The following is a 15,336-nucleotide window of genomic DNA, read 5'->3' as shown; positions in this document are numbered from 1 at the left end:
CTGAATCATTTGATCATAGCTCTATTTTATAAATTCTAATAAAACTACAAATAATTTAATTGATTAAGTACTGCTACATGTTTTATATAAAAGGAAAAATAAATTTTTCTTATTAGAACAAATTTCTATTTTGATTTTATTCTTATTTTGATGTAGGTGATCTGTTGATTAATATAAATACGCAAATCGTCAGTGTTAATATCATATTTTGATAAACACTTAAAAGAAAGGTCGTAACGTTAAAAATTATTAAAAAAAAACTAATTTTAAAACAGAGAAGAGACCTAAAATCAAGAACGTTTAGAAGCATTAAGATTTGAAAAGGTTCAAGAAATTAAATAAATTTAATATAAAAGTAGGTTGGACCCTCCTCGAAATATTTGTAATTTCGCTACTGCTACTGTATATATAGCTTATTCTATTCAGGGCCACAATCTATTTCCAGCCGGTCTCACCTCACTGTCTAGTGTGTATGTAGTGAAGCTACAACGCTCCCTATCCCGTTCAACTTATTGAAATTACATCTTGTTTGTATTTTATTAAGAAAAATTGCATAACATGCTCATTCGAAGCAGTTAGAGCTAGAAAAAACAGACCATAAATTTCTCCTTACACGATACGGTATTTAAATTCGCATACTTCATATCTTTTATGACATCATTCATAATGATGAGACATGATTATGAAGTATCTTTAGAATATATCGACATTTTAATTAAATAATAATATCGCTGCGATTATGTAATCGTTAATTATTATTAACTATACATACTTAAATCTGATAATTAACTTTTATTAACGTCAATCATGTTCTAGCATATTTTTATTAACTGCATTAGTAGATTTGTTTTGGCCGTTTAGAACAGAAAATGCAAGATGACAGATTGGTTAAAATCGCAATGGTGAAACTTTCCCTATTAAATATCCACATGTCATCCCGATAGCGGGGATCGGGGTGTGGAGCTAAAACACTCTGCCCTTATTTAAAACGTTCAGTTTTGTATTTATACATTAACTTAATAATGAAAGACTTAGGGTGGATAGCGCCCTTCTTGTAACTATCAGATTATTTGCTTGGCACACAAATGGAAACTTCGCTTTTCTATATAAACAATAAATAGTCCAACTTCTATATTTCCATTGAAGCACACATATTTTTTGAAATTTTATTCATGGATCTCCTCTGAGACAACCTATTTTTACGCATAGGAGAGTAACAAAATGTAATTTTTAATCTAAAACTTAGTATAATTCTTCCAATATTAATTGCGTCATTCCACATGGACTCAACATCTCCACTGTTCACCCATGAAAACATCGAATCGTAAACATAACTGAAAAGAATACGAAACCATAGATATATATCTATATGAAACACCACTTAAATTGAAACAAAATGGAACTGTTATAAGTCGAAAACAGGTTTTTCTAAATAATTGATCTAATGGTTTAAATCTACCAACAGAAAAGGGGCGCAGATTGATAATAGTACACAGCGGCAACTCAAACGGTTCCTGCCAAAACGACATGTGTGCTGATGTCTTTGAAGAATGGTTTGAACAAATGATGGATCTTCTTCATAAAAACTATATAATAGTAATGGATAATGCAAGTTATCACTTACCAGCAACCAAGATTCAAAGAATTGGCTAAATTCAAAAAATATCCTTCCCGGTTCTATGAGAAAAGAGCTGTACTCTTTATGGTTCTTTTTTAAATAGAGACCCAAAAAACATGGAATTGCAGAAAATCGTGGAATGATGTTGGTTAGATCACGACCATATTATTGTAAACTAAGCCCGATGGGCACAGATGAAGGCAGAAGTGATGGACCTATGGATACAAATGCTCTATTACTTCAATACTCTCTTATTCATAAAAATAGACTATAAGAGAATAGAAACATGTACCAGATATCCCATTAACAAAATGAGTGGTGTGACAAAAGACAGGAGTTGGGAAAGTTAGAACAAGTATTGAAATATTCAATTTAAATTGGATATTTTTCATTTATGCGCACACCAACATTCAAAATTACACTGTGTGGTCCTCGAAGTCGGGTATGAAGCTATGAAAGACTAGGAACAACTTATACTTCTTTATTTCCGCGTCTGTTTCCATAAACTACTAAAAAATGTTGTAATTAATGAAAAATATGTTAATTATGACATAATTATAAATAATAATTTTCTCAAAGTTATGTCTCTAATTCTATGAAAAGTATAGTACATATTATGTATTGGCAACAAAGAAAATATGTGTTTTAATAGTGGAAATTTATCGCTTGAAGATCTTACACGCTCAGGTCGTCCACCAGCGTAGGATATCGAGGTTACAAGAGAAGCAGTAGAAAGCAAATCTAGTACCAGCATTGGCTAATTATCGGACTCCCTTGTACCTTATAAAGTTATCATACATCATCATTTTGAGTCATTAGGCTAGGTCTATAAAAGTTGTAGATTACTGCCACAGAATCAATCGAGATTCAAGAGGAACGTCAAGTAGAGGTCTGTAAAAACCTCCTTGCCCTGCCGAAGGTAGATCTTCTTATTAGACTCATTGTTACTTGTGATGGAAAATGGATTTATCTATACAACCCAAAAGCATGGAAAATCAGTTATTAGATAAAGGACAATCGCTAGAATCTGTCGCCAGAGAGGTCGATTCGAGCAGAAAGTCTTGTTCTATGTCTGGTGGAATTATGAAGGTTTAATGTACTTCTAAATCATTCCATATGGTCGAACTATCAATGTCGAGGTATATAGTGAACAACTGATGCGAATGTATGAGATTCTTTTGGGGAAATATCACGAAAACGGGTTTCCTTACAAACAAAAAAAAATGCTAAACCACATACTGGGGAATAAGATCGAAGAACTTCTACAACATCCAGACCTCGCATCGTCAGATTACTTTTTATTCAGATCCATAGTGAAATTGTTACGTGGAAAAAAATTTGAATCCAAAGACGATGTTAAAAATGCAGTCCAAAGTCTAAAGAATGGTTTTACCAAGTTGTCAAAGAGCTTGTGTTAAAACCATAGTTTTGAGACACCCCCTATATATTTAAATTATATTAATAGATCGAAATGAATACCCCTTAGTTCATTTGTATAAACAACTGTATCTATACTATGATAATAGTAGTTTTCTTAGTATTCTCGATGTAAAAATAAGGCATGCCCTGTTCACAGCGTTGCCATTTTATTTTAATCCCCTTATACGCCTACCTAAAATATAGTGCATGGACAGCGGTAAACCCAAAACACGCTAAATTGCCGGATAGGTTAATCATTATTAAAAGTACACACAATATAACTGCATGGTTTACGTTTAAGGGTCGCACGATGGAAATCGATACAAAAACTGGGCTAATATGGAAAAGAATCGCTGCCAACAACTTTGAACTTTATATTTACGAAATTGTGGATCATTATTTAATAAATAATGTATTTTTTGTTCACTATTCCAGCTTTTTGTAGAACAAAAATAAATCTGATAGAATATATGATTATTAAAAATTTTTATTATGAACCATCAAAATTTGGGGTTTCGCGTTTCTATTAATATAGACGGTATGTAGTAAAAGGCAGTTTCATTCATATGAATTCAAAAAACGAATCGATATTAATTTTTAATAGATAAAAACTGTGTAGGTAAATCAGCACAAAACTCCATATGGTTCAACCAATAAAAATTCCCGTGCGATAAAAAGTAACTTGACTAAATTCAATGACTTCGACGGTGACTGCTTCAATTATAAACTACTGTTCGAGAATGGATTTGAAACTAACTATAAACTATGGTATTATTTGAAACGATGACCTGAAATACGTTATATACAGGATGTCTCGCTTAAGAGCAGACACAAAGTAAATACGTATAGGGGAGCCCAAATTATGACGATTTGGTGCTATTTACCTCTATACCAAGTTGCACAACCCTGAGAAGTTATAAGGACTCAAGGTAGAGCAAAAAAATTTATTTCTTTGAAACCACTTTTGGTGCACTGTATGAGACTGTTAAGGGCAAAAATTAATAGGAGGTAAAAGGCTATGGAACTATTATGAGGGGTTAATTAAGGGTTACCTAACCTTAAAATTTCCCGAATGTTTTTTATCTGTCAATTGATTCAAAAAATTTCACTTCCATAACATGGATAATTTGATTATAAAACATCTTCAATTAACTTCTATGAAAAGTTGAATATACAAAGACATTTCCTCTTAAGTCTCATTGGTGAAAAATACAACACAAAGTTGCAGCACTGCAGAGGAGCAACTCCTATATCCTTCATCCACAAAAAATGGCCCTTATCCTACCCAAATCTTATCCATCGAACTCTCTCTCCACAAAGTACAACCTCATCCCCACTAAAATTTTTTTTTCATTGGTGTTATGTTTTCTATCTGATAATAATGAAGGAGTCTCCAAGACGCCCCCCGGAATCCAAAACCCCGCAACAACTGCGAATGACTCACAGTGTCGAAGGCATTCGCGAGATCATAAACACATAAAAGCTCATTGTGGTCTAAAATTGGCGTTATCGGCCACAAATTCTCGTAAATATTTTTTTGTTTGCGACCAAGATATTGACTTTATCTATTTTGTTGTTTTAATTTTTATTAGTTGGGAATTTTTTTTATTTATAAACTAATCTACTTCTTTTAAACTAATCTCAACAAAAATATCAACGTGTATATTGATAAACTAATTTTTAATTATTAAGATTATATGTTACACGATGATAAAAAAGCTGATAAAAATCACCGAGAGATTAGTTACAAAAGGTAGTTGAAATGTACTAATTTCAAACGCTGTTTACCCGAAGTCATTAAAATGGTAATTTCCTGATGAGAATAAATTGGGCCTAAAAACCTATCCGCCGAATCGGTAAGATTTATTCAAAATGAAATGAGTAAAATATTTTATGTGATACAATTAAGATAAATAGAATTCAGAATCTATGGTTTATAATGAATATCAGTGTTTTAACACGTTTTCCTCCACGGTAACCTGACCTGACACTGGGTTATTACTATTTTCAGGGGTTCATGAAGGATTATGTGTATGTATCTCAACTATCTTCACGAATTTAGAAACAGGATTGAAGCAGTAATTACAGCAATTATTCTTATTAACGTTGAGGAAGAACTCGTTTATCATTTCTACGTGTGATGAATGGTACTCACACTTATAGAGCATTAAAGCCCGGTACATACTTTGTTTATTGTTTAATTAATTAATACATTATTTGTAAAATGTCACTCGAAACAAGACAAATATTTGTTGATTTTTTTATCAAAATGAATGAAAAAACTCATAATAAAATTGATAAAATTGTTAATAAATTCGTTGTAAAAATGTTCTGAACTTAATTTTTAGAGAACTGAAACATAAACAAGTTGTGGCTATTAAATAACGAGATCTCTCCTCTATCCCTACATCGCTCCATTTTCCATTGTGCGAAATAGTGCAGGAAGTGTTTTTCTGTCAATTCCTTCAAGATGGCGTGCCGCTTTTCCTTTTCCAGTCTCAGCAGACTCTAATCTTGTTTTTAAGGCAGATTTGTTCCGTCACACGTAATTTTCTTTTCTAATAAGTTTGAGTCATTTTCAATCGCAATCGAAGTGTTAATACAGAAATTTTTGCGAGCTTCTTGTTTATCAAATGTGAGGATATTAAGTACCAGTTTGGAATACACTTTTAGCATGTTAAAATTTTCCGCTAAAAGTTTCCCAGGACCGGATTCGCCAACTGACGAAATTGTAATTTTATTTCCAATTAAAAAACCTTTTTTAAATTGGTAACAACCTTTCTCATAAGAACTACTGCGGATTTTATTTTTCATAGAGAATTTCCTATAAAAATATGACATAAAAAAGCACATATTCTCTGAATTAAAATTTGATTTCAAAATAAAATTTCTATAGATTCAACAATCGTATGGATATTCAGCCTACGGAGATACCGAACAAGATTTCCGACTATTTTCGAAATTTTCATTAGTTTGTGACGTATGTCGTGGAAAGGCGACCTGAACGTGAATCATCTTTAAAACGTTTAAACCAGTTAACAACATGTGGACGCGACAAACATTTATTGCTATACCAAGTTTGATAGCAATCCGTTGTTCTATTTTTACGGCAAAACAAAGGCTACGGCTACACTGCTTCGTCTGCAGATATAGAAGACATCGCAATCGAATGAGTAGGCTAAAGTCTGACAGTTGTAATTAATACATAGATAGATTTCTTATTATAATAAGTTTGTTCTTTACAAACCAAAATGCTAAAACATAAGAACAATAATGAAGTAGGATAAAACTAATTAAATACCTATGCCTAATTTAACAAGAAAAAGTGGGAAGACAATAAATGTCTTATTCTTCTAGAATGAAGGCCCTTAACGCAAAAATGTTGAGAAAATAATTCACAACTTTAGTTAATTTGATGAAGTCATTGGACAAATGTCTTCAATTCTAAAAATATGCAATCTCCTCAAGTTCATTATAACTATATTGGACATTCTAAACATAGTTGCATTAATGTTTCGGTCTCATGCAAGTTGCTACATGTTGCAGTCAAATCTACTGTGTGTTTTATACCTCGATAATATATTTTTAAAGTTTTGGAATATTATTCTAATTTATAAGATGCATATTTTTTAAGTAAGTACCGTTTTGTAATGAAAAAAAGAAGTGCAAATATATCGCAATAATCTTATTTTTACATGAAAGCCTGTACCTCAATCTACTTTTCTACATAATTTCCGTGAACATTGAGGCACTAGTCATAACGTGGCACCAGTTTTTGAATACCCTTCTCATAAAATTCTGCCGCCTGACTTGTTAATCACTGTATCACAACTGTTTTGACTTCGTTATCGTCTTGAAGGCGCTGACCACCCAGGTGTTTCTAGTAGTCGCTGGGCGCCAGATCAGGGCTGTAGGAAGGATGATCTAGAGTTTCCCTTTGAAAAGATTTGATGAGATCTTTGGTCCGATTAGCCACATGCAGCAAAACGATACCTTTACTCAACTTGCCACGTCTTTTGTTCTGGATTGCACGACGTAGATTGTTCAATGTCTCACAATAAGACGCTGCATTGATTGTCTCATTACGAGGCCGAAACTCCACTAGTAATACTCCTTTTCTGTCCCAAAAAACTGTGCACATGATTTTCCGGACAGAAATTGTTTGCTTAAACTTCATTTTTTTTGTGATGATGAATGTCGCCATTCCATGGATTGTTGTTTCTTCTTCTTCATAGATCTCACGACGAATATCGATCGGTTTTAAGCCTTTAGCACTAAGAAATCGTATAACAGCCCGTTCTTCACAATCGGCGGGACTCACGATTGTCGGAGACATCTTTAACACTCAGTAAACAACGTACACAATGAAGAATCAGACTGTAATGGCGTCAGTGCGTAGACAAGAGATGTAGATAACCAGCGCGCATGTGCGGAACGCCGACCTTGGGGTTGAGGCGGCGGAATCGCAAAACGGTACTTACTTAAAAAATATGCCTCGTATATTGGGCAAGATCTGTGCAAATAACTATTATCTTCAGACAAAAGCAAATAAATAGGATACTAGGAGTTTATTATTCTTTTTTCCTTATCTCGTCGTCGTCATTTAAAAGGTGCTTGGAGTTATTGTGCAAGAATTCTAACCTCAGATTATCAGAACCAGCATAGTCTAAATGCTGCTTAACTTGACCCAGAAAACTGTATTTTACACTGTGACTGTTGAGGGCTTTTAACCTCAAGACGCATTGCTTAGTTAATCAACTCTCATCCATTTTCACTTTATTCAACTACAACACACTGTTAACCACAACTTGTATAAATAATTCATCTAATCGTAATCTCCAGATTCCAATTGCATTTGATAGAATTCCAAGAATGAAGTTTAGACTAACATATGATATTCATAACAGCACCTGTAGATTTAAGAGTCTTGCTGACAGTCTTTAAAATTTTGCGCATGCGTAGTTTTTCTGTAACAGCGCTAGTCTCGTTACTTAATAGCCACACCTCGTATTTACAATAAAGCGAGATTTTTCTATGGAAACTATGGGGTGGTATACTTCATCTCGTGCCTAAGTCCCGAAATTTTTGGAAAATTTTATTGAAATATTCTAAAGAATGTTATTTATTTTTAACAATTATTACCCCTGAGTATTTAATAGGAATAAATATTTTTGTTGGTAGAATGAATTACAACGTTGCCAAATTTTGTGAATTTTTGGCACGTCACAATTTGATATTCAATTTTATTTTAAATTTATTAAGATAATTTTTATGACACGCATAATTTTTATAAATTAAAGTATTTAATCTTTTCAAATTTGCAGTTTTATTGAAATAATTGAAAATTTAGTATTGGTCTGATTTAAAACTTTGTTAAAATTATTAACTCTAGAAATTTCAACAACCTATGAATAAAAAACGAACGTTATAAAGAGGCAACTATATTTTTAATAACATTTGGAAATATTTCTTCAAATACTTGATTAGTGGTGATCTACAGTAACTACAAACAACTAAAATAAAAAATAAAAACAGAGAAAAACATTTGAGTTAATGTTTATTAACAAAAATAAATATTATCACAATTAACAATGGTGAAAGTACAAGCTAGTGATAAATGATTGATGATTGACTAGATACAGATACATATAACAGCAAAATAGCAGACAGCATAGCAAGCGAACTACAGAACGATCATTTATATACTTACAATTAACAATTATTCAAGTGTCAAGAGATTTCAATACACTCAAGTACGGAAGACCTCAATTATCTCGGTAACGGCTGGCATCATTTTTATAAAATTTGTTTTGTAATATGGCCGACATTATGATATTTACATTGTTGTCAGATCATATTCATGAAAATATACTGAACTTCTTTTATTTCGAAAAAATAATAGTATAGATATAATTTTTGTTATTGAAATTATTAGAAACAATCAAATGTTTTTATGTAGTGTGCAATATCTAGGTTTACTTTTAATAATGATATATATACTAACCGAAATCTTAGTACTTCTCATTAGTCTCATAATTCCAAAACCGTCCTAAATAGCTGTTTCTATTGTTCTATAATTTAAAATCTTCAAATGAATCAGTACTTTGGCGAAAAAACTCTCTTTAAAATTAATTGGAAGTTGGTTATTTGTTTTTTGATTTTTATAATTTGAACAGACAATAATGTCTTAAGTGAGTGAAAGTTGGAATTTATCACATTGCCTTGTCGGTATTTGTAAGTTCTATTCCTTTTTCGACTGTTCTCTGATTTTAGATGTAGCAGCATCTTTGACTACTACACTTTACAAAGCCTGAATCTTACCACCCTCTAATGCTCATTAACGTTTTGGGTAAAATCCATGAACGATTGATCAAGGATAGTATCTGAGACTTCTGTACCAACCACAACCAACCCTTCTCATCCCTTGGACTACTAGACGGTGCTTTTTCTCAAATTGATCTCCTCCTTCTATTACTACAGGAAAAGAACTCTCGAGAACTCGAGAAAATTTTATACTCTTCTTCCACGATTTCCCTATCGCCAATTCCTAAACTCTACACGTCGGTGTTACAGGTTTTATGCGATTTTTCATTAACCTGGTGAACCATCAGCGAATTGGCCAACGACTAGGAATAATACAGCCGCAGCAACTCCCAAATTCCATACAAATACGTGGGTATACGTAGTGCCTGAAGCTTCTATGCCACTATAAAAATATGATGCATCTGTAGATTTAACGTCGCTATTACATCTTTTACCGATTGATTTGGCGTTAAACTTTGCGTACAAAAAATAGTCGAACGGGGATAGATGAGTACTATATGATGGGTTTTTCAATCTCTGTTAAGCCACATTCGTGTACAGTAGTAGCGAAACAGTTTGGCCTGGAGCATTTTCATGAAGCAAGCGCACATCTCGACTGATTGTGCCGAGCCTGATTTCGATAATTTTCAGAATATCAGAATCAGAATAATATTCCACGTTCAGGGTTGTGTTTGATTCCTTGAAGTCGATCAAAAGGATACCCTCACATTCCCAAAATATTGTAGCTATGACTTTTTTGGTACTTTCCGTGACCTTTGGTTTTTTTGGTACGGGCTCTCCTTTCTGATGCCAATCCAAAAAATCTCTTTTGGATGTCGGATTGTAGAGAAAGACTATAGTTTTATCACCCGTTACAATTGATCGGATTACACTTTCCTTGTCCGCGCAGCAAAGCTCTAAAACATTGGTCTGCTGGTCTGTGCTGCAAATTTTCAGGCAGCGTTCACTTAGAACAATTTCTTCCACTAATCTAGTATTTTCTGGAGTCGTCACTGCCACATGACCTCCCACACATTAGTTTCGTTTCCAGTGAAACAACTTATACCACTTTATAACTGTTGGAAATAATGAACAAAAGTCACCGCGAACAGCCTCCAAAAAAGGTCGATTAGAAGACCTCGAAAAAGGTAGCCAAGAAACGCAATCTTCTTCTTCTTCTTCTCATTGAAGGTTGGCGACCACGTTTTTAAATGCGTCTCTGTCCCTCGCAACATGAAACTCTGCCCTGCATTATATTCTGTAGCAGTGGATATTTGTCGTTGCGTAAGATATGTCCTATGTAAGATGTTTTTCTTATCTTAATAATTGTCAACAGCTCTCTTTTGATATCTTCAGGATGCGTCTATAGAGCCACATCTCAAATGCCTCAAGTTTTTTAATCATCTGAGCTTTCAAGGTCAAGTTTCCATTTTGTACAGAACACACATAACATTCCATGAATCCTATTCTAACGTGGAAGTTTAGATTTTTATTTGCAAACATTGAGAAGTACTTGACAAATGTATTTGGAGCCATTTCAATTCTGATCAGTCTTCTAAAGATACGTAATTGGAAGTGGGCTGCTCTAGGTAGGAAACAAATGGGGAATAAAACTTAAGGTAAAGGTCCGTAGCGGGCTATAGCACCATAGAAGAAAGAGAAAAAGATCTAGATACATATTTACGGCAATAGTTGGGTTGAATTTTTTTATTTATTATGGGATATTGATATAAATTATTAAATAAACCACACAGTTCTACGCCATTTACAGGAAAGTTACATGGAAAATACTTAACAGTCCTTAAGGGTTACAAAAACCAACAAAAAATAACAGTGTAATGGATTTTGAATAATAATATTTCCAGAAAAACAAAAGATATGACAACGATGTAAATACCACCACAATATCGGTCATATTACACACCAAAATTTACAAAAATCGTTACCGAGATCAGTGAGACCTTCATTATATAAAACTCATCTTGTATAGTGAATATAATGCATAAATAGAATTTAAAATATCAAAATTTTAAATGATAAGGAATAATTTTGAAAAATCGTGATAAAGTCACCTGGTGTGTTTAGTAATTTTTATATTTTTGACACAATCATATCGAAATATATCTATCGATAATATTGATTACATTGTTAAAATTTTTTCCGTTACTATAATATTTTTCTTTAAAATTTTTATAATATTCAAAATTTGGATCCGTTGTTAGCTAATAATAAAATGGATCATAACAAACTACGATATATGACGCATAATTCCACGAGAGGATAAGGATTATTGTGCCAAACTGTTTTTTTTGCAACCCTGTATTAAGAATACAGGCGGATCGGTTTTAATTCAGGTTTATTATTCCAGTACCACCTGAAGAGCTTTTGTAGGTCCAATTTCAACGAACTTATCTATTGCTTAACGGCAATGAAATCTTTTTTTTTATTTATATTTCTCTGGGTTGCTCAAATTGAATTATGTGTTTATTTTTAGTAGCCTGATTGTTTATATATACTTCTACATAACTACTATGTACAACAGCTGACCTACTTTTTGGAGATAATGAAACTGTTTAAATTTCCAATTAAATAGGTTGATAAATTTGCTAAAAATATAAAGTACAAAATTGCGACGAAAATAAGTAGAGCACGAAATACGAAAAAAATGACTAAGAATCGAAAAAAAAACATAAAAATGAAGGGAAAAGAAATTTACATATAAGTGATATATTCAAAAATAATTTGATATTTCAGTTTGTAACCATTTCAAAAAAATTTAATTAACAATTTTATTTATCCCAGTAATCAATTCTCCCGTGCACTACTGTATTTAGATTAAAAAATGATTAAATATCTACATAACTTACAACGCAGTTCAGATTTTTCAAATTTTAATCATTTGTCATTAATTATGTGGTCATCTATTAAAAATTAATCAACATATTTGTTTTGTTGCCCCTAATTATCAATTATTCTCATACACACTGTACATAAGATTAATAACTGTGATAAAACACTAGGTATTTAGGTTTCCGGTTATTTGAAAATGAATTTATCCAAACTAAAGCCTGTGAAAATAAATGTAGCATAATTTTTAATTTGAATATATGGGAATTTTATCAAAATTTCCTGATATTTTCTTCGGTAACAATAACTATTTAGTTATTAAATATTCCCGAGCATAAGTAACTTGATAATTTGTTATAGAGAGTGTTAGTTAAGATTAGGTATCGACTGTTTTATTTTCATGACGTATAAAATACGTACATATATTATTATCTGATAAGATACGTTGATCGGTAAAAACATATGTTTTATAAGTGATCGTTCTGCAGATGACAATAGCACAAAAATAAATAAAACAGGAAATAATAAAAATATTGACTAGCATTCTAGGCGAGTCTGGCAATGGCATCACAGTGAAAACGGTGCTGTTTTGGGCAAAAGGTTCAAGTGCCACACATTACCTGATAGGGCAGCAGTTCTCTGGCTTCATCCATGTTGGTGATCTCGAATGTAGGTGGCTGTGGAAAAGGCCCTTTTCCCGGATAAGAAGTGCTTCTGCGAAATTTTACAGGGGAGATAACCTGCTGTTGATTAAAAGTAGGACTTGGTTTCCGACCCGCCCCGCCTAATCCTACCCCAATTTGCTGCAGAGGAGGAAGATTTGGTACACTGCGACCACGATTCCACACAGAAGAATTACCCGGGGACCAATTCTGACCCGGGGGAGGATTAGCCCAGGATCCGTAACCTTTATACAAGGGATGATTTGAAAGCGATTGCTGTCTTGCCATATTATGAGGAAAATTATGGCTAGCTGTGATTGCTCTTCGGCCTTGGTTCACGTGATTCTGATTCATGTTGTTACCACCGAAAAGTTGTTGTTGTTGAGTTGACGAAGAAAAATTTTGAAAACCCATACCTCCATTAACGTTAGCGAAATTTGGTGCATATCCATCTTCTATAGCTGTTGACCAGAGCGCACCAGCTGGCGTACTCGCTTCAGCTGGATGAAAGAGAGGTTGTAAAGATGGTACCGTCTTAGAGTTTCTCGAAACTTGATCATTCAATTTATCGGATAGATCGTTGACGGAATTTTCGCAGTCTTTTGAAACTGCAGCCGCAGCGGCAGCTGATGTAATAGAATTTTTATCTATCGCAGACGTCGCGACCGAAGAGGACGACGTCGCTAACGAAAGTTCTTCCGCGTTACCACCACTGACAGAGACACTTGATACTTGATTCTTTTCGGAGGCGGAAAGGTCATCTTGCATTGTTGAATTATATACCTTCGTCTGATCGACGGCGTTTCCCGACGTCGCTGAAGACGGCGACGACGACGACGACGTCGTAGGTGTGGTGTAGAATAACGAATTCGTAGTCGGATTGCTTTTGGCCGAATTCACCGATATCTCCACTACACTCAAACCTATGTTTGCATTAGCACTAGAACTAAACTCCCCCATGAGTATACGTCACTGACTAGAAGCCGAGCACGGTGTCCCGTATATTTATCTGCGTTATGTCATACACATACAACCGTCTGAACGAGAACACACTAACAGTGAACCACCAGCCTACATTCATGTTAGTGTCATTGGTTTGCATGGAGGACCACGATATCCGAGAAAGGACGATCGACCTCGACTCTAAACGAATACACGAACCTGCCAAAGATTGCATCGCCTGAGTTTGCGCAACCTAACTAATTTCTTCTTCCGTTTTTTAGCCCAGGACATGTAGGGCACACATAACGTTAAATTATATTCACCCCCGAGTTCATTATTCCAAATACTTACTTTCATATCATTAATATTACATTAAGTGTATAAAAATAGTAGAAATATTTTAATTAATTAAAATACGATCACAATAAAATGAAAAAAATAATGATATAAAAATAGTTTTTACAGTATACAGGGTACATACGAAAAGAACCACATTATTTCATTCATATTCACTTCTACAAGGAGTGAAAAAATTATAAAATTTCTTTCGCTTTAAAGTTAAGTAAAAATTGTTTCTATAGCATGAAGGGTATTGATGAAACGAAGCACCACATTATTTTTCGATATTCTTTCATGATATTCGCGATTTACGTTTAAATATGGAAAAAATGGTATTCGTTTGAAAAGAGGATACAGAATTTTTATTAATTCGTTAATTAGAATTTCTTTTTTATAATTCTTAACAATTTGCTAACGTGAATACCAACTGAGTGGCTTAAATTTTTCGGATATTACTAAGAAAAGAGTCTAAGGAGGTTCGTTTTTGGTTGAGGTGGCCATTATAACATTCGACTATCCAACGACCAGAAAAATATTTCATTTAACACACCTGTCGTAGTTCTAGATTCTAGAGCTTGAGGTGGAGTTGACCCATCGTGTTAAAACGCCAGCAAAAGGAATTGATAAATCAACTATCGTATAGAAAAGTTAGTATTAGTTAGTTCTGATTAAAATTATTTAAAATAATTCCCAAGCCATTTTATGTCGAAAACCGGGGGTGTGGATAGTCGAAATTGCAGTTAAATGTCCTGGGTTATAAATCTGCTGACGTATTATTATTTCTGGATGCGCACGCAAAGGATCGAACAGCTGATGACGACACATTTATGGAGTATGGAGCAATACAACACTGTTTGTAAATATTCTTGAAGGCTTCTTCCAGAGGGAGCCACTCATTTACAAATATATTGAGTTTACAATCTCCGCAAAACCATAAAAAAACTTTATGTTTAACTTAACATTGTCTTGGAAAATGAAAACAAGATAAAAAGGTGAACTTTGTAGGAAGTAGCCAATTTGTTTTCTCGTAGCTGGAATTCAGGAATTCCTCACGATTAATCAATAACATTATTTGGTTCAGTCTTTTTGAGAAACAACTTTAACCCAGTTTTTATTCACCTGGGTAACTGGGGAGGGCACAACCGCTTTTTCTAAAAAAATAGTTCACGCCTAGCACACTTATCTAGTAAATTATTAATGATATTT

At 33.5% G+C, this 15,336-nt stretch overlaps 1 protein-coding gene across 2 annotated transcripts in view; it reads right to left on the bottom strand.

The window, feature by feature from the left end:
- The window catches only part of LOC130900917 (cytoplasmic polyadenylation element-binding protein 2), an 86,738-nt gene extending 72,206 nt beyond the window's left edge, over positions 1–14,532 (bottom strand). Inside the window, exon 1 of one of the 2 annotated variants that reach the window (XM_057811919.1) lies at positions 12,808–14,532. In XM_057811919.1, the coding sequence (XP_057667902.1) occupies positions 12,808–13,809 (1,002 nt within the window). In that variant the 5' untranslated portion in view covers positions 13,810–14,532. The remainder of the gene's footprint in view (positions 1–12,807) is intronic. The other variant, XM_057811928.1, reaches the window with a different exon arrangement.
- Between the last annotated feature and the right edge of the window lie 804 nt (positions 14,533–15,336).

This window comes from Diorhabda carinulata, chromosome 1 (genome assembly GCF_026250575.1).
Source record: "Diorhabda carinulata isolate Delta chromosome 1, icDioCari1.1, whole genome shotgun sequence".
Taxonomy (NCBI): Eukaryota; Metazoa; Arthropoda; class Insecta; order Coleoptera; family Chrysomelidae; genus Diorhabda; species Diorhabda carinulata.
Note: the sequence above shows the minus strand (reverse complement) of the source record. Positions and strands in the feature narration are given on the sequence as shown.